The sequence below is a fragment of the Ranitomeya variabilis genome, chromosome 1 (assembly GCF_051348905.1).
Source record: "Ranitomeya variabilis isolate aRanVar5 chromosome 1, aRanVar5.hap1, whole genome shotgun sequence".
In the NCBI taxonomy this organism is placed as follows: Eukaryota; Metazoa; Chordata; class Amphibia; order Anura; family Dendrobatidae; genus Ranitomeya; species Ranitomeya variabilis.
This window is the reverse complement of record NC_135232.1, coordinates 325,031,876-325,049,506: the sequence shown is the minus strand read 5'-3', so window position 1 is coordinate 325,049,506 and position 17,631 is coordinate 325,031,876. Positions and strand designations below refer to the sequence as shown.

General features: G+C 41.7%; 1 protein-coding gene across 3 annotated transcripts in view; it reads left to right on the top strand.

Annotated features, from left to right (window-relative positions):
- CHD8 (chromodomain helicase DNA binding protein 8) overlaps positions 1–17,631 on the top strand; it is a 137,878-nt gene that overhangs the window by 92,313 nt on the left and 27,934 nt on the right. For all 3 annotated transcript variants that reach the window (XM_077298326.1, XM_077298319.1, XM_077298333.1), the window contains exons 3-25: positions 2,700–3,059; positions 3,295–3,400; positions 5,180–5,456; positions 5,559–5,673; positions 5,837–6,022; positions 6,182–6,250; positions 6,337–6,392; positions 6,480–6,681; positions 8,424–8,561; positions 8,643–8,764; positions 8,881–9,124; positions 9,542–9,718; positions 9,823–9,966; positions 10,828–11,083; positions 11,203–11,413; positions 11,586–11,781; positions 11,911–12,078; positions 12,164–12,346; positions 13,496–13,606; positions 14,901–15,094; positions 15,981–16,180; positions 16,272–16,428; positions 16,929–17,018. In XM_077298326.1, coding sequence (XP_077154441.1) covers positions 2,700–3,059; positions 3,295–3,400; positions 5,180–5,456; positions 5,559–5,673; positions 5,837–6,022; positions 6,182–6,250; positions 6,337–6,392; positions 6,480–6,681; positions 8,424–8,561; positions 8,643–8,764; positions 8,881–9,124; positions 9,542–9,718; positions 9,823–9,966; positions 10,828–11,083; positions 11,203–11,413; positions 11,586–11,781; positions 11,911–12,078; positions 12,164–12,346; positions 13,496–13,606; positions 14,901–15,094; positions 15,981–16,180; positions 16,272–16,428; positions 16,929–17,018 — 3,962 coding nt within the window. The remainder of the gene's footprint in view (positions 1–2,699; positions 3,060–3,294; positions 3,401–5,179; positions 5,457–5,558; positions 5,674–5,836; positions 6,023–6,181; positions 6,251–6,336; positions 6,393–6,479; positions 6,682–8,423; positions 8,562–8,642; positions 8,765–8,880; positions 9,125–9,541; positions 9,719–9,822; positions 9,967–10,827; positions 11,084–11,202; positions 11,414–11,585; positions 11,782–11,910; positions 12,079–12,163; positions 12,347–13,495; positions 13,607–14,900; positions 15,095–15,980; positions 16,181–16,271; positions 16,429–16,928; positions 17,019–17,631) is intronic.

The following is a 17,631-nucleotide window of genomic DNA, read 5'->3' as shown; positions in this document are numbered from 1 at the left end:
CGCGCCCTCTGAACTGAACGTCACAGGCAGAGGATGTGGAGGACGGAGCAGCGCGCATCGGTGGAACGGGACAGGTAAATATTGCATACTCACCCTCCTGGCACGTCCCTGCTTCTCCGTTGGAGATCGCGGTGTGCGTTCAGTGCTTACGCATACCGCGATCTCCTGGGAGCGTCACTCTGTGGGGTCCAGACTGCGCCGGCGCTTGTGCTTGCGCAGTCTATAAAGGCTTCGACAGAGTGACGCTCCCAGCGTTATATTATAGATACACACTAACTAACTATACAATTATATTCGAGTGCTGCCTCTTTTTCTGAATGAATAAAAATGATCTGGCGATCACATGGAGGGCTGTGTGGCCCTCCAAAGAAATGCCACCCCACACCATTACGGACCCACTGAACATGCTGAAGGATGTTGCAGGCAGCAGATCGCTCTCCACGACATCTCCAGACTCTGTCACGTCTGTCACATGTGCTCAGTGTGAACCTGCTTTCATCTGTGAAGAGCACAAGGCGCCAGTGGCTAATTTGCCAATCCTGGTGTTCTGTGGCAAACGCCAAGCGTCCTGCACGGTGTTGGGCTGTGAGTACAACCCCCATCTGTGGATGTCAGGCACTCAGACCATCCTCATGGAGTCGGTTTCTAACCGATTCTACAAACACATGCATATTTGTGGCCTGCTGGAGGTCATTTTGCAGGTTCTCTGGCAGTGCTCCTCCTGTTCCTCCTTACACAAAGGCTGAGGTAGCGGTCCTGCTACTGGGTTGTTGCCCTCCTCCGTGTCTCCTGGTGTACTGGCCTGTCTCCTGGTAGCGCCTCTGGACACTAAGCTGACACACAGCAAACCCTTCTTGCCACAGCTTGCATTGATGTGCCATCCTGGATGAGCTGCACAACCTGAGCCACTTGTGTGGGTTGTAGAGTCCGTCTCCTGCTACCACGAGTGTGAAAGCACAACCAACATTCAAAAGTGACCAAAACATCAGCCAGAAAGCATTGGTACTGAGATGTGGTCTATGGTCTCCACCTGCAGAACTGCTCCTTTATTGAGTGTCTTGATTATTGCCAATAATTTCCATCTGTTGTCTATTCCATTTGCACAACAGCATGTGAAATTGATTGTCAAACAGTGTTGCTTCCTAAGTGGACAGTTTGATTTCACAGAAGTTTGATTTACTTGGAGTTATATTCTGTTTAAGGGTTACCTTTTATTTTTTTTTGAGCAGTGTATATTATAATCTGTCAAATCTGACATCACTGCGAGCATGAGTTATTTCTCCTGCTCGCGGTGCCGTCAGACAGGTCCTGGGAGTTCACAACCAATAAACTTGCTTCATCTATCAGATTTCATCACACCAAGCTGCTTGCCTATTGCAGATTCAGTCTTCCCAGCCTGGTGCAGGGCTACAATTTTGTTTGTGTCCTTGGACAGCTCTTTGGTCTTCACCATAGTGGAGCTTGGTGTGTGACTGTTGGAAGTTGTGGACAGGTGTTTTTATACTGATAACAAGTTCAAACAGGTGCCATTACTACAGGTAATGAGTGGAGGACAGAGGAGCATCTTAAAGAAGGTCTGTGAGAGCCAGAAATATTGCATTTTTTTAGGTGACCAAATCCTTATTTTTCCACCATAATTTGCAAAATACATCTTGCCAAATCAGACAAGGTGATTTTCTGGATTTGTTTTCTTATTTTGACTATAGTTGTGGTCTACCTATGTTGTCAATTACAGGCCTCTCATCTTTTTTAGTGGGAATACTTGCCGAATTGGTGGCTGACTAAATACTTTTCTTCCCCACTGTGTAAGGGAAGAAAGAAAATGCTAGTTTGAAAATTGCAAATTTTTCTAAATTTTCACCAAATTAACACAATTTTCATAAACGAAATTTTTTCCACAAGTTTACCTCCTATGATGAAGTGCAATGTATCATGAAAAAACAGTCTCTGAATAAATGGGAGTATAAAAAGCATTCCTACGTTATTGTCACATAAAGTGACACATGTGGGTGAAAAAACGAGGCTGTCAGAAAGGTGGAAACCAGCTTCATTACTTAAGGGGTTAAAAAAAGTGACCTGTCAATTTTTCAGGCATTTTCTGCTATTAAGCTATTCCATACTTTGCAAAAGAAGTCAACGGTAAGGCTGCACACTTTCTGAGTTTTTTTTTTTTCAAGGGGGTTTTCACCCAAAAAAAGAAGAGAGAGAAAGAAAAAAAAAAAAAAAAAAGCTGCTTAATGGATTTGGTAGAACATTAAAAAAAATCGCCCCCAAGTTTTTTTTTTCTTAAATAAAAAAACCACGAAGAAAACCCTTACAGAAACTGCTTCGGGACAAAATGCCTAGAAAACTCCCTTGGAAATGGTTATTTGTGTCTTCCCAACCAAAGACACTCCTGAAAAGTGTGGAAGTCCAATTTTGTTTCTTTCTATCATCTCACTGCACTTTCTACTGTGTGTGGTTTTTTTTTGGTTTTTTTTTGGGGGGGGGTTGCTATTTTTCAGTTCATTATCTGATATAATGATTGACATTCAAAACTACAACTTGGGACAAGGGGAGAAATGGAGAATGCAAGAAGAGTGTACTTTAACCTGATCATGAAGGTGTTTGGACCTAATTTGTAAGCATACTGGATGCTTACTATTGCATGAGCTAGTTTTTGGTTTCCAGTTGACCTTTATACTTTTCTGTTCATTCAGGGGGATTCTAAACGCATCACACTTGTGCTTCAGCAACCCGGTCAGGCCACTTCTGGAGCGCCGCAGGGCCATCGTCATGTGGTACTTGGTGGTCTTCCAGGAAAGCTTGTTCTTCAAGGAAACCAGTTGGCTGCTCTGACACAGGCCAAAACTACTCAAGGACAACCAGCCAAAGTGGTCACTATTCAGCTGCAGATGCAGCAGCCTGGTGCAACGGGACAAACTCCTCAGAAATTTCAGATTATACAGCAGACGCCGGGTGGTCTGACTCTTGCACCCGGAGGACAGCAGGCACACGTTATAAGTCAGCAAGGAGCTCAGAGGCTGTCTGTACCGCTCAAGGTTCTCTTACAGCCACAGGTGAGTGATAAAGCTGAAGGAGGTCTAGTATTTCCAAGTACGCTGGGGGTCATTGTAGGTCTTGAAATTAATGACCACTCTTACATGATGTGAAGTGGCAACTTAGCCAGAATAGATCAGTTGAGGCTTTCTATTTTTGTGGTTTGCCTTCTAACAAGATCTACAAAAGTTCTCATTGGGCGACTGAAAAAGGTTTTTCTTAATAAATTGAACCTTCACTGATGTTTCTTGCTAGGCTGGCTCATCTCAAGGTGCTCCACAAAGTTTGTCAGTGGTAAAGGTTTTGAACGCAAATGAAGTGGCAAATCTCTCTGCTAACACATCAATCATGAAAGTTGGAGGTAAGTTGTGTGAGGCTTTACTACATTTTCTCTCATTAGTTGCTCCTCTGAGTGACTGTAAGTTGTGATCAGGAACACTTGAAGTTTATGCTTGTATTTTAACAAAATCAAAAAATGTAATAGATGGATTTATAATGTATAAAATATTAAAATTTCTATATTTCTGAAAAGCCCATATACAGTGCTCAGCATAAATGAGTACACCTCCTTTTGAAAAGTTTTATTCAATATCTCCCTGAACAGTTTCCAAAATTTTGACAAGACTGAGTTTCATAGGACTTTTTAGCCCATAGCATGAAAGTAAGGTTAATATAACATTCATTACAAAATCTCCAGTTTTTCTCAAATTGGTTGAATATCGAATACACTCAACATCAAAACAAAAACTAATTCATATACTATTTTGTATGGCATCCATGACCTTTAAAGTCGACGTACACTACTTCTACATTGATGGCCTATCCAAGTTGAGCATCACTCTCAATCCAGCATCAAGGTGCTAAAGGAGGTCAATGCTGAAGAATGGAAAACTGAGATGTTGCAATATGTCATCAGCTTGTTCATTCCATGTCTAAAAAAGCTTGGTGCTGTCCTTAGAGGTTGTCCACTATTTCTACATTGATGGCTTATCCTTATCTTATCGGCCGACACCTGGCATCCCTTCTTATCAGCTGTTATTGGTGCTGGACTGAAGTACTCACTTGCCAAGCTGCTTCATCTACGTGTACTAGCCGGGGCATGGTACTGTACATCCGCCTCCTGTTCATATCCATAGAAGGCAGGTGGGTATTACCCTGCGGATCAGATGAAGCAGCTAGGCAAGTGAGTATTTGTGGCTGCTGACATTGATTACAGCTGATTGGCGGGGGGACATTGAAGACCTTTCATGAGGATAGGTCATCAATGTAAAGGTAGTGGACAGCCTCTTTAAGGACGGCACCAAGTTTTCTAGGTATGGACTGAACAAGTTGGCAACATATTGCTACATCTATATTTTCCATACTTCAGCACTGGCGTCCTTTTAGAACCTTCATGCTGGATGGAGAGTGATGCTCAACTTGTCTCTTTAGAATTCCCCATAGGTGTTCTCAATTGGGTTCAGATCAGGAGACACACTTGGCCACTGAATCCTTTTCACCCTGTTCTTTTCCAGAAATGCAACAGATGTGTGTTGGATCATTGTCATGTTGTAAAAGTGCATGTATACAAAGGGTATATAGCGATGGTTGTATCTTCTTTCAATGTAGCACAGTATATCTGTGAATTTGTGATGCCAACAACGACAGCACTTGTACAGCCCCACCATGTTTCACTGTAGGCACCATGCATTCAGAATGTGTGTTGTTTTTTTCTCTTTTTTTTTCCCTAAAATGCTTGGTGCCTACAGTGAAAGGTGGTGGCAGTGTCGTGCATGTTCGAAACCTCACCATGATCCAAAGCGCGCATCTGTTGCATTTCCGGAGGAGAACAGGGTGAAAATGATTTGGTGGCCAAGTATGTCTTCTGATGTGAACCCTATCAAACGCCTATGGAGAATTCTGAAGAGACAAGTTAAGCATTGCTCTCCAACTAGCATCCAGGCTCTAAAAGAGGTCGTTCTTGTCAAAATGTTGGGAATTGTTCTTGTGCTAAGTGAGATATTAATTAAAATCTTACTCTTTCAAAAGGGGGTGGTGCACTGTATATTTTCGGTAACTTTCTGCAAAGTGTCTGCTGTGAAGGGATCTGTAAGGACTAGCAGTGGGACATCAAAGTCTGAATATGTTTTACATTCTGTAGTTGGTGAATCACGTAAACTGGATAATCAGAAGAAGCAGGAAAAGGCAAACCGCATTGTGGCTGAGGCCATAGCCAGGGCGCGTGCACGAGGCGAGCAAAATATTCCCAGAGTCTTAAATGAGGATGAACTTCCAAGTGTCAATGCTGATGATGATGATCTAAGTCGGAAAAAGAGGAAGAAAAAGAAGGGTGATCCTGGAGATGGCTCTATTCATGACAAGTCCAAGAAATCTAAATCGTGTAGCAGCTCACGGTCTAAGAGCAAGTCGAAGCCTAGGTGAGTACTATAGCACTACCGGCCTACACGTGGCTTTGTCACGTGGTCCCTGGGGAGGTGCAGTAGTAAATCCTTTGTGTGATGTCTCTATTTTGTTTGCAGTACAATAACACCCATTGTGAGTAAGAAAAGGAAGCGAAATCCATCATCTGATAATTCTGATGTTGAAGTGGTTCCATCTCAAGGTTCTCCAGCTGAGGATGAAGATAGTGTTCAGGTACTGTACTAAGAATAAGATGGCAGTCTGCAAATTCCATTTATCTCTAGTCACAAAATAATGTATTTTGTTTAAATACCCTTTTAGATCAAAATCTTCAACTTTGTTTCAACTGTTAGAAAATAAATGGCTTTGTGACAGTGTTCCTTATTTTTGTTCTTAGAAGAGACGATCAAACCGCCAGGTGAAACGTAAGAAGTACACTGAAGATTTAGACATTAAAATCACTGATGATGAAGATGATGAGGAAGTTGATGTGACTGGTCCTGTCAAGAGTGAGCCAGTCCTTCTGCCTGAACCAATCCCATTGCTTGACCATGAGACTGTCCCTTCCATGCAGTTCTTTGTTGTGAGTAGATAATTTATACAGATTTATTTTTTTCCTCATGTGCTGTAAGTCTTTTAACCTAGGATGTTAGATTCTGACTAGAGTGTACCAGGAAAAAGAACTCATATTATTTGCACTTCTTCTTTTTTTTTTTTTTTTTTTTTTTAAATCCATTTTTAGGAAAACCCAAGTGAAGAAGATGCTGCAATTGTAGACAAAATCTTGTCTATGAGAGTGGTGAAAAAAGAGGTACGGAGACGTTGTGACTAATCATAGACATAGTTGATGCTTTATTGTCGTGTGATTTAGTTTGGATATATTTTCTCCCATTCCAGCTCTCTACAGGAGGCTACATTGATGCAGAGGAGTTTTTTGTCAAGTATAAGAATTAGTGAGTATGCCTAAATGCCTGTTTGTATTTTCAATTGCATATTCTGCCTCTTTGGACTCTGGAAATAAATCTTTTCCTTCTTCCCAGTTCTTACCTGCACTGTGAATGGGCAACAATTGAACAGCTAGAGAGGGACAAACGCATCCACCAGAAGCTCAAACGATTTAAAACCAAAATGGCGCAGATGCGTCATTTCCTGCCAGAGGATGAAGAGCCCTTTAATCCCGACTATGTTGAGGTTGACCGAATTCTAGATGAATCACATAGCATTGATAAAGACAATGGGGAGGTATGTTACATCTTTCACTTATTTGTCAGTAGCCATGAGAGTTGTAGGTTTGGCAGATTCTGAGACACGGGGCCTGGTGCTTTGCCTCTGTACAAAGCTGGGCTGTGGAGTCGGTGAGCCAAACCTCCGGCTCCTCAATTTCTATGACACCAACTCCACCAAAATCGACTCTGACTCCACAGCCCTGGTACAAAGTTTTGAGTCTTGTAAATGTTAATATAATTTACATGACTCAAAATATATATTATAATATATATATTTTTTTCCTTTCATTTGTGGTACTCTTTGTTGCTGATGTTTCTAAACGTAATTGTGTATTTATAAGCCAGCTGGTAGCAAGTTGACATCTCTCTGCTATGATAGATACGCTCCTACTACAGCACCAGATATTCAGAGCTTCTCTCTAATAACCGAAGTGCTGAGTGCAGACAAAGTAATAGAAATTGTTGGTGGATCCTTACATGTGTTTTGTGTATTGAAGGCTGCAAAAAGGACATATCGGACATAAGAGAAGCCCTTTACATTTTTTGGGGCCAACAAATTTTGGTTTACTTCCCCCGGGTGCTCAGCACTGAAGCTGAGGTTATGATTATTATTTAAGACCTCAATTCATGATCTAATGCAGGGGTGGGGATCCTTTTTTTTTTGGTTTTGTTTTGCTTGTTTTTTATCAGCCAGGGGACATTTGGATATTCATACCATCCTTCAGGGGCCGTACTAATCATCAACTTAATATGTATTCTGCTATATTTGGTCCAGCTTTTAATTTACTGACTTCTAATGTGATGGCTGGTGCTGCTTCTCTTTGGTGAGGTATATGATGTTAGCTGGTATTGATGTTGCTGCTCATAACTGATTTTCCAGATTTGCGTCAGTTTGGAGCGCAGATGTATATTACACTGCAAATCTCCTTAAAGGGGGAAATCACTGCTCACGTTATATTTCTTGAATTCGGACAGTGGTGGCCTACAGTATATACATCACATAGGAGACATTGGGACTGCAGCATATACATCGCATAGGATACAATGGGGCACATACATCACATAGGAGATGCTGGGGGCTCGTACACGGCACAGGAAGGAAAATGGCTTCCACTGATGTCGGTGGGAATTGAGCTAGCTGATGCCACCCACTAAGTATGCCCTGACACAGGAAGCAATCGTTTATTCCACGAGCCTCAGCGTTCATTAGTGAATGGTGCATGCGCGTGCACGCAGTGTTTCAGTTAAAGGGCCAGTGGACTGAGCACTGCTGTCACTGGATATGTGCCCAGGGGTCAGAGAAAACAATGTCACAACCCTGATCTATTAGAACATAGCTTCCCCTGGATAGTTGGAAAGTAATACATGAGCTGACATGCAGGGAAGCTGGCACCAGCTAGCACCTGCTGACTAGTGACTGCCTAGGGCAGCACGAACTGTAAATACGGCTCTGGCCATCGCAGGTTCTGTTGGTTTGTACCTAGACCACTTCTAGTGTGTAGGTTTGTTGTGCTTGCTGTGAATGGCGTTCCTAAACAGCTAAGGTTTACAGTGGCTTACAGAGGTATTCTGATTATAGCAACTTATCATATACCGAGTACAAGAGCGCGATCTCTGTCCCATGGTGATGGGACAATAGTCAGGGGCTCAGCTGACCAGAACACCCCTTATAAATTAGAGTTCTCATAAAACATTACCTGTAAATATAAACCTGTGTGTGTACTAATCTGAGTTAAAGGTGGTAATTCTCTCTTTCAGCCTGTTGTGTATTATCTTGTCAAGTGGTGTTCCTTGTCTTACGAAGACAGCACTTGGGAGTTAAAGGAAGATGTAGACGATGGGAAGGTTGAGGAGTTTAAGACTATAGAATCTCGTCAGCCCAGTCTGAAGCGTGTGGTGAGTAGCTGCTACGTTAAGGTACATCTTGTATCCCTCCATACTTGCTTTCAGTAAATTGACCTAATTTGTCCTCATTAGGCAAGGCCGGCCTCTACTTCTTGGAATAAATTAGATTTCACCCGAGAATATAGGAATGGAAACCAGTTGAGGGAATACCAGTTAGAGGGGGTGAATTGGCTGCTCTTCAATTGGTACAACAGGTGAGACTCATGGCTTTCATTATTACATCAGTATTTTGTGTTTGCATTATATTCCTTGAAATACTTAATACAGGCGCTTAAAGAAAACCCTTCAGTAAGCATGTTTGTCATTGCAGGCAAAACTGTATTCTGGCTGATGAAATGGGCCTGGGAAAGACAATCCAGTCCATTACGTTTTTGCAAGAAGTGTACAATGTCGGAGTCCGGGGGCCATTTCTAGTGATTGCTCCACTTTCCACTATTACCAACTGGGAGAGGGAGTTTGCAAGTTGGACGCAAATGAACACCATTGTGTACCATGGCAGCCTGGCTAGCCGACAAATGATTCAGCAGTATGAAATGTACTGCAAAGACTCAAAGGTTAGTCCCTTACTTCAGTAATTGGTATATGGAATAGGTGGGGGTCCTGCTGCGAATACCCCACCAATTTATGTATTCTAAATCTCAACATGAGCTTCTGGTTGGGAGTGTGGCTGTCTTAGGGATGACCTGAATATACTGCATCCTTATTCTCAGGAAATGTATTGGTTTCTTCTGATAGCACAATTTTACTGCACGTAAAATGTTCCATCCCAGTTGCATAAAAGGACCTCTTAATTCTCAGGGTCTAACAAGGAGGAGTAAGTAATGAAAGTGTTGCTACACTAAAACCTCATGATTTGGTATATGGAGGTTCTCGTGGCCCATAGTATTGCTGTGCTGTACACGTTTTAGATGTATTCTTCTCTGTAAATTTGGACATTACTTTGACCATGTTCTTTCGGTTGCCATCTACAGGGTCGCCTGATCCCTGGAGCCTATAAGTTTGATGCATTGATCACCACATTTGAAATGGTGCTTTCTGACTGCCCCGAGCTGCGTGAAATAGAATGGCGCTGTGTTATTATTGATGAAGCTCATCGTCTAAAGAACAGAAACTGCAAACTGTTGGATAGCTTGAAGCACATGGACCTGGTGAGCTTAAAATCATGACGTTTTTATTTTTCACCATGTTTGACTTGGTAGGGGAAGCATCCGCAAATGCCAAAATTGAATTATTATTTTTTTCTTTTTCCCAGGAGCACAAAGTCCTATTGACTGGTACACCATTACAGAACACTGTGGAGGAGCTTTTCAGTCTGTTGCATTTCTTGGAGCCAACTCAGTTTGCTTCAGAGGCAGAGTTTCTAAAAGACTTTGGAGATCTGAAAACTGAGGAGCAGGTACTAAGAAGCATGGCATTTATTACAAGTCTTTCAGAAATCTATATACAGAACGGCATAAATCCCATTGGCTCAATTACTCCTTTCATTTTTTTCTATAAGTAAAATGCTGCCTCCCTGTCCCGATTTTCCGACTTGGACACCTACTTTAGACATTTACCCACTATTAAACTGGTCATAGATCGTAGTTTTATAGGGACTTTATCACAATTTTTTTTAACATTTATCCACATGATAGTGGTTTTTATGTGCTCTGGGAACCCCTGTGGTTGTGACACCCCCCAATGATGATGACCTGATCTATTCCCTCTTTTCCATCCATACTGTGGTGGGGATGGTCACACATGTCTGCTGCTGCTTCATCTATGACTGTCGCTGTGTTATTCCAGCAGTGGAGATGGCTGAGTGTAATACTCTGATATCTTGCTCAGTCCACTGTATGTAGTGTCAGCGATTGTGTGAACGTGTCACACTTTTTACTCCTGATCACAAAGAGAAGCAACAAGGGAATTGCAGGGCCCCTTATTCTCATGGTGTAGGGGCTTCCCGCAATCATCTATCCTATGGATAGGTTTAAAAAAAAAAAAAAAAAAAAAATTGTAGGAAAACTCCTTGAAGAAATCCTTGCCCACTGCAGTTGATTGGCGACCTGTGCTTGACTGCAGCCTTCACATTCCATCCGAAAATAAATAAATGTCTCTCCTGACTATATTACTATGTGGGATCTACTTGGAGTGCGTTTATTTGCATAAGTTTTCAGTTTTTTGATCAGCCTGTAATCCTCTATTTCTGACAAAGGAAGGAAATTTTTGTGTACCCTATCAGGACTAGCACATCCTGACGTGTGGCTTTCATTTTTAGGTTCAAAAGCTACAAGCCATCTTGAAGCCAATGATGCTGAGAAGGTTAAAAGAAGATGTTGAAAAGAATCTTGCTCCTAAGCAGGAAACTATTATTGAAGTTGAATTAACCAATATTCAGAAGAAATATTACAGGGCTATTTTGGAAAAGAATTTTTCATTCCTGACCAAAGGTGCCAGTCAGACCAATACACCCAATTTGCTTAACACCATGATGGAACTGCGGAAATGCTGCAACCACCCCTACCTCATTACTGGTACGTGTGCACCATTACACATTGGAGCTATGTATTTGCATGGTCTACATACATTCATTCCTTCTTTTTTCTTTCTTCCTGTTGCGTTATTTTTATTTTTTATTTTTTTGTCTATGAAGGAGCGGAAGAGAAGATACTGTTTGATTTCAGGGAAGCTACCCCAATAATCCCTCTAGACTTTCACTTACAAGCTATGGTGCGCTCCTCTGGCAAACTAGTGCTAATAGACAAGCTTCTGCCAAAGCTGAGAGCTGGAGGCCACAAGGTCCTGATCTTTTCCCAAATGGTTCGGTGTTTGGATATACTAGAGGATTACCTCATCCAGCGTAGGTAAGCACTCTGCAGCTCCTCTGTTCATCAAATCTATTTCCACTGAAATTCATTTAGGCTTTTTTATTTTTGGGAGTTATGGTCAACGTTTTTTTCCAGTCTTTTCTAAAGGTATGATTTTTATATTGATACTAGATATAACCAGCAGCTTGTGTTCTTTCCATAAATCTAGGTATCTTTATGAAAGAATTGATGGTAGAGTTCGTGGGAACATGAGACAAGCTGCAATTGACCGCTTCAGCCGGCCAGATTCTGACCGCTTCGTATTCTTGCTGTGCACGCGAGCTGGTGGACTTGGCATCAACCTGACAGCTGCAGATACATGCATTATCTTTGATTCCGACTGGAATCCTCAAAACGACCTACAGGTACGAATGGTGATCAAACTTTTCAGTATAATAAATTAATGACACTTCTTATCTTTGCACCAAAAGTGTTTTATATTGCTTTGCACAAAATTAGGAATGAGAAATATTTTATTTTTTAAATCTCTTAAGGCACAAGCTCGTTGTCACCGAATTGGGCAAAGCAAGGCAGTTAAAATATACCGGCTAATAACCCGTAACTCCTATGAGAGAGAGATGTTCGACAAGGCTAGCCTAAAGTTAGGGCTTGACAAAGCTGTACTTCAGTCGATGAGTGGTCGGGACAACCATGTTAGTGGGGTGAGTACCTGTTGGAAAAAAAATCACACGTATCTTCTATTAATGATTTAATAAAGCCTAACCTTTTACTCTGTGGTTCTATCAGCCAATCCAACAGTTTACAAAGAAAGAAATTGAAGACCTTCTTAGGAAAGGAGCCTACGCTGCCATCATGGATGAAGATGATGAAGGTTCTAAGTTTTGTGAGGAAGATATTGACCAGATTCTCTTGAGGCGAACCACCACGATTACCATAGAGTCGGAGGGCAAAGGATCAACCTTTTCCAAGGTTTGCTTCTTCTCAAGTCTTCAGCATCTGTACTCATTCTGTTTTTATTTTTTATGAAAGATGATGAGAATGGTAGATCCTCAAAGCCCATGAAATGCAATACACTAACTAAAGATTAGTAATGATGAGTGGCACAGAGCATACACCTATATATCCATCAGTTTGACTGTGTAGCATTTAAAGGTATTGTGAGCTACTTTTCTTGTTTGTTTGAATGTATAGACCAGAGTAATAGCTTCAGCACTGAACTTAGATATGATGGCCAGATTAGAACTTTCTCAGATAATGTACAACTGATATGGCGACATAATGGTAACTCTGCAGGGTCAAATCTGAAAATCATTGACTCTACCCCGACATTTTCGGTATTGCGTGCAATAGGAAATGTTCTATTTTGACATAGAAGGTCCTTAAAGAGTTATTCTCAGGTTGTCTTTTGAGCATCTCCTAACTCTACAGTCTTCTTTGGTTTCTGGCGGGGTGGGCTCTAATTCTTGAGTGGCTTTTGATGAGTGGCAAAGCCATAGTATTAGTAGAACTATAAAGCACAAGTACTCCTGTTACACACTAGATAACCTAGAAATAACAGGGCATTTGTACAAGCACACCAGTCAGGACAGTGAGGCTATGTGCACACGTTCAGGATTTCTTGCAGAAATTTCCTGAGCAAAACCGGACATTAACTGCAAGAAATCCGCATGCGTTTTTTGCGCGTTTTTGACGCGTTTTTTTCCGGAGCTTCCCAATGCATTAAATATCGGGAAAAATGCGAAAAATCCGCAAAATTAATGAACATGCTGCGTTTTTTACCGCGATGCGTTTTTTTCGTGGGGAAAAAAACCGCATCATATCGACAAATTGCGGAATGCATTCTAAATGATGGGATGCATAATGTATGCACACGCAACGTGTGCACACAGCCTTAGAGCTCTGATGCTCCGGGATTGAGAATACACAGGTCTGGTAAGAGTCCTGTCAAAGCAGGCACTAGTGGCTGAGCTCCATGGAAACCAGCTGTATACTATGAATGATAATAACCACAGATAGAAAAAAGTAAGTAAGCTGCAAACTTGATTATTTTGAAGCGATCTATCAATTAATTTAATAGCTTGAGCATAAACCTTTTAATCAATTCCATTTCTCTTTCAGGCCAGCTTTGTTGCTTCTGAAAATAGGACCGATATTTCACTTGATGATCCTAATTTCTGGCAGAAATGGGCCAAGAAAGCCGATTTAGACCTGGATCTTCTCAGCAGTAAGGTAAGTTCACGTGTTGTTGGCACGCATTTTTTATTATAAATTGTTACCCTTTAGTTTTATGGTTGTGCCAGAGCTTCTCAGTCTGTCATGACCTGAAGTACTGTTAAAATTCATACATGGAATGAGGTTTGTCAGTGAAATCTGCAGATAGAAGTGTTTTCACCACCATCGATTTACATATCCTAAGAACTGGAGAACTGAATGCGTAGTCACTACCCACTAAATTGAGGGGGAGATGTAAAAGCATCTGTGATTCCTGTGTTTGTGTGGTCCCGCCACCAGCAGCAGTGTACTGACCTCATCACGCTACCGCACATTGGGGCAGCGGCTGACGTGCGCTGCCCTGCCACAGTCCCAGCGCCACAGCGTTCAAATGTACTGACTCAAATACATTTGAAGAAGGAGCCGGCCCATCCCAGAAAGCCTCGCAGGCTGTGCAACATGCCTTGGTGGGCTGTATGTATGCGGCACGTGGGCCGTATGTTGTGCAGGCCTGAGCTATAGAAAACTTACAAAACATGGAAGATATACTTGGTGCTTCTGATTTAACACTGAGTCTTATCTGTTTTCAACAGATCCATTGCTTAAACTCTGACCTGTTTAGATGTGTGAGTTTCATGGTCCATATATTTGTTAGGTTAGGCTATGGGTTGAACTAGATGGACTTAGTTATTAAGGTTGAAGGAAGACTATGTTACTATATATGGACCGCAATGCCCAGACTGCCATATGTGTCCCAGCCAAACTTATAGCCTCCTAGACACATGTCCTGGCATTACAGTCTTGTCTAAATCTAGCCCTTTGGTAAGAAAAATAAAAACCAGATGCAACTATGATGACACTTGAAGAATAAATTGCTCAGTTTCTCTGGGAAAGTATTCCACACAGATATTGGTGATAAATGTTAGCGCATGATAGGATAGGAACGGCAGATGTGGACCAAACCCATTTAGTTATGTAAACCAGGTTTCTTGCGATCCACACAAATTTTGAAAAATCCTACCTCGTGATCTGTAATATGCAAAAACCAGCATTAGTGCATAGTCAGGCGGTCGCATTACTCGCGATAGCATAGCATTGAATCGCATCTCTCTGACTGGCTGTCGGCTCTCCTGACAGGAGCGTGACAGTGACTGAATGTAGATCTATGCAGCAGTCACATTCAAGTCAGGAGAACTGACTGCCAGTCCAGGGATTGTGATGCCAACCTTTCACGAGTAATACAGCTGTCTGACTGCGCCTTAACGTGAACACTTTTTTTTTTTTTTTTTCCCCTCCCCTTTCTCGCTTTTAGAACACACTGGTAATTGACACGCCTCGTATTCGGAAACAGACTCGGCACTTCAGTAACAAAGATGATGATATGGTAGAGTTTTCAGATTTGGAAAGCGATGATGAGGACCGTCCAAGAGCTCGACGCCAAGATCGTAAAAATGCTTATGGCCGCACAGACTGTTTTAGAGTGGAGAAGCATCTACTTGTATATGGGTGAGGCCCTAGATGACTTCATGTTTTACTACCTCAATAGATTATATCTGCTGAAAGACCCTATCACAGTAATCAAAATAAAAAAAAAATTGTAAATCAAAATCCCCTCACCCCCTTAGTTAGGTAAAAATAATGCAATAAAAACATGTATTACCGTATATCCGTTAGATGGTGTGACTTTTGGGTATTTTCTGTTATATTGACACCCCCCCCCAAAGTCACTTCAAATGTGAGGTGGTCCCTAAAAAAAAAATGTTGTAAATTTTGTTGGAAAAATGAGAAATCGCTCCTCAACTTTTAACCTTTTATAACATCCTATCAAAAAAATTGTTTCCAAAATTCTGCTGATGTAAAGCAGACATGTGGGAAATGTTGTTTAACTATTTTGTGTATCATGTCTCTCATTTAAGGGTACAAAAATTAAGTTTAAAAATTGTAGAATTAAAAAAAAAAAAAAAATTGGGCCAAATTTATTTTTTTTTTTTAATAAACGCAAGTTATAGCGAAGTACAACATGTCACAAAAAAATCAGTTTCAGAATCGGTGAGATCCGTTGAAGTGTTCCAGAGTTATAACCAGATAAAGTGACAGTGGTCAGAATTGTAAAAATTGGCTCGGTCGCTAAGGGGTTAAAGAGCAGTGGTAGAACGGGGGACATATACCAGGATGGTGGATGTATATACCAGTACTGGGCCCAGGCAGGATAAGGAACGTGTAGACCAGGATGAGGGAGATGCCCATCAAACTCCAGTGATGCCAATGGGCTCATGTACATGTTTCTCCTGGTGACTGTACTTTGGCTAAATGATGATTATCTGCACATAACAATGTTTAGTGTAGGTTTTCGTTTTCTTATTGTACTTAAATTGTCCCCGGTCTGAATTAGGTGGGGCCGTTGGCGGGACATTTTATTACATGGTCGATTTAAGCGTGGAATGACAGAACGGGACGTGGAGAGAATCTGCAGAGCCATCTTGGTGTATTGTCTGTTACATTACCGTGGAGATGAGAACATAAAAAGTTTTATCTGGGACCTCATCACTCCTTCAGAAAATGGCAAAACAAAGCAGCTGCAAAATCACTCCGGTAATCCTCCTGGCAGTCATACCGTGGATGTTTATCGGGTAACGATTTGTCACTTACCGTTTAATATTTATATATCCTATTATTTTTACAGGTCTTTCCATTCCTGTTCCTCGGGGACGTAAGGGGAAAAAAATCAAGTCCCAGAGCAGCTTTGACATCCAGAAAGCAGACTGGATACGCAAGTACAACCCCGACACTCTGTTTCAAGATGAGGGTTATAAGAAGCATCTGAAGCACCAGTGCAACAAGTGAGTGTACATGGGAGAGATTAAGATTTTGGAGGCCTTAATGTGCTTTCAAATTGTGTTCTGTGGTCCTGCCACAAAACTAGGTCCATACCTATGCCACGACAGAGCCTTTGACTGTAATGGTGATTGCAGAGCTAACGTGCTCTCTGACGTGCACCATTTATGGGAGTCTACATCTGCACGAGAGGGTCACCAAGATGCAGTCTACTACAAATGAGTGTCCTCCTCTTGTAGGCATACACTCCTGAAAATGGTGCACGTCAGAACACACATTTGCTCTGGCGTCACCATTAGTCTATGGCCCCGCTACCGTATGTGTCCAGATTCCATTTTGCGGGGGATTTCAGACGTATGCCCCAAGGGGACCCACAAATGAAACGTAAGAGCGCACCCTTAGTATTTCTTGAATATCTTTTATATTGAAGCTCACTTAATTCTTATTAATTCCAGATATTGGCAAAATGTATATAATACAACTCGTCCTTTCTTTTCCTCCATAGGGTACTACTTCGTGTGAGAATGTTGTATTACCTCCGACAGGAAGTGATTGGGAGTCATGCCTCAAAGGTGCTGTCAGGGGCAGATGCCAGGTGAGCATTTATCTGGTTGTTACATCACAGATCCGTAAAAAAAAACAACTTAACCTGTGTATCCGTTTTTTACAATCTGCACAGGATCCGTCTTTTCAACATTTTGACTGATTGTGACTGTTTGTAAATAACGGAAGTGTGAAAGAGGCCTTATACCCGAGAGAGAGGTGTCCAGAACATGGGGGGGGGGGGGAGGGGAGTGGCAGTGGTGGAGCAGTGGGTCACAGGAGGCAGGAGCCTGCTGCTGAGGCTAAAGCCTGCTGCTGAGGCTAAAGCCTGCTGCTGAGGCTAAAGCCTGCTGCTGAGGCTAAAAACAAACAACCACAAGATGGCAGTGCAATCACTGTCACCTTAAAGAAGCCGACCATACATGAAAATAGTTCTAAAACAAATGTTTATTGAAAGAATGAACACAATACAACAACATATATATTAAAAGCTACAACATTCCACCAGGATAATACCCCATGGGAAAGTAGCGGCAGGAAACCACATGTATCTCATAATAATGGGAACATAATTACTTCATAACAATAAAAATGAAACGGAGATATGGAAAACAACATATGTGGTGCTATCAGCATCCCAATTATCACACCAAAATCCCCTGTTT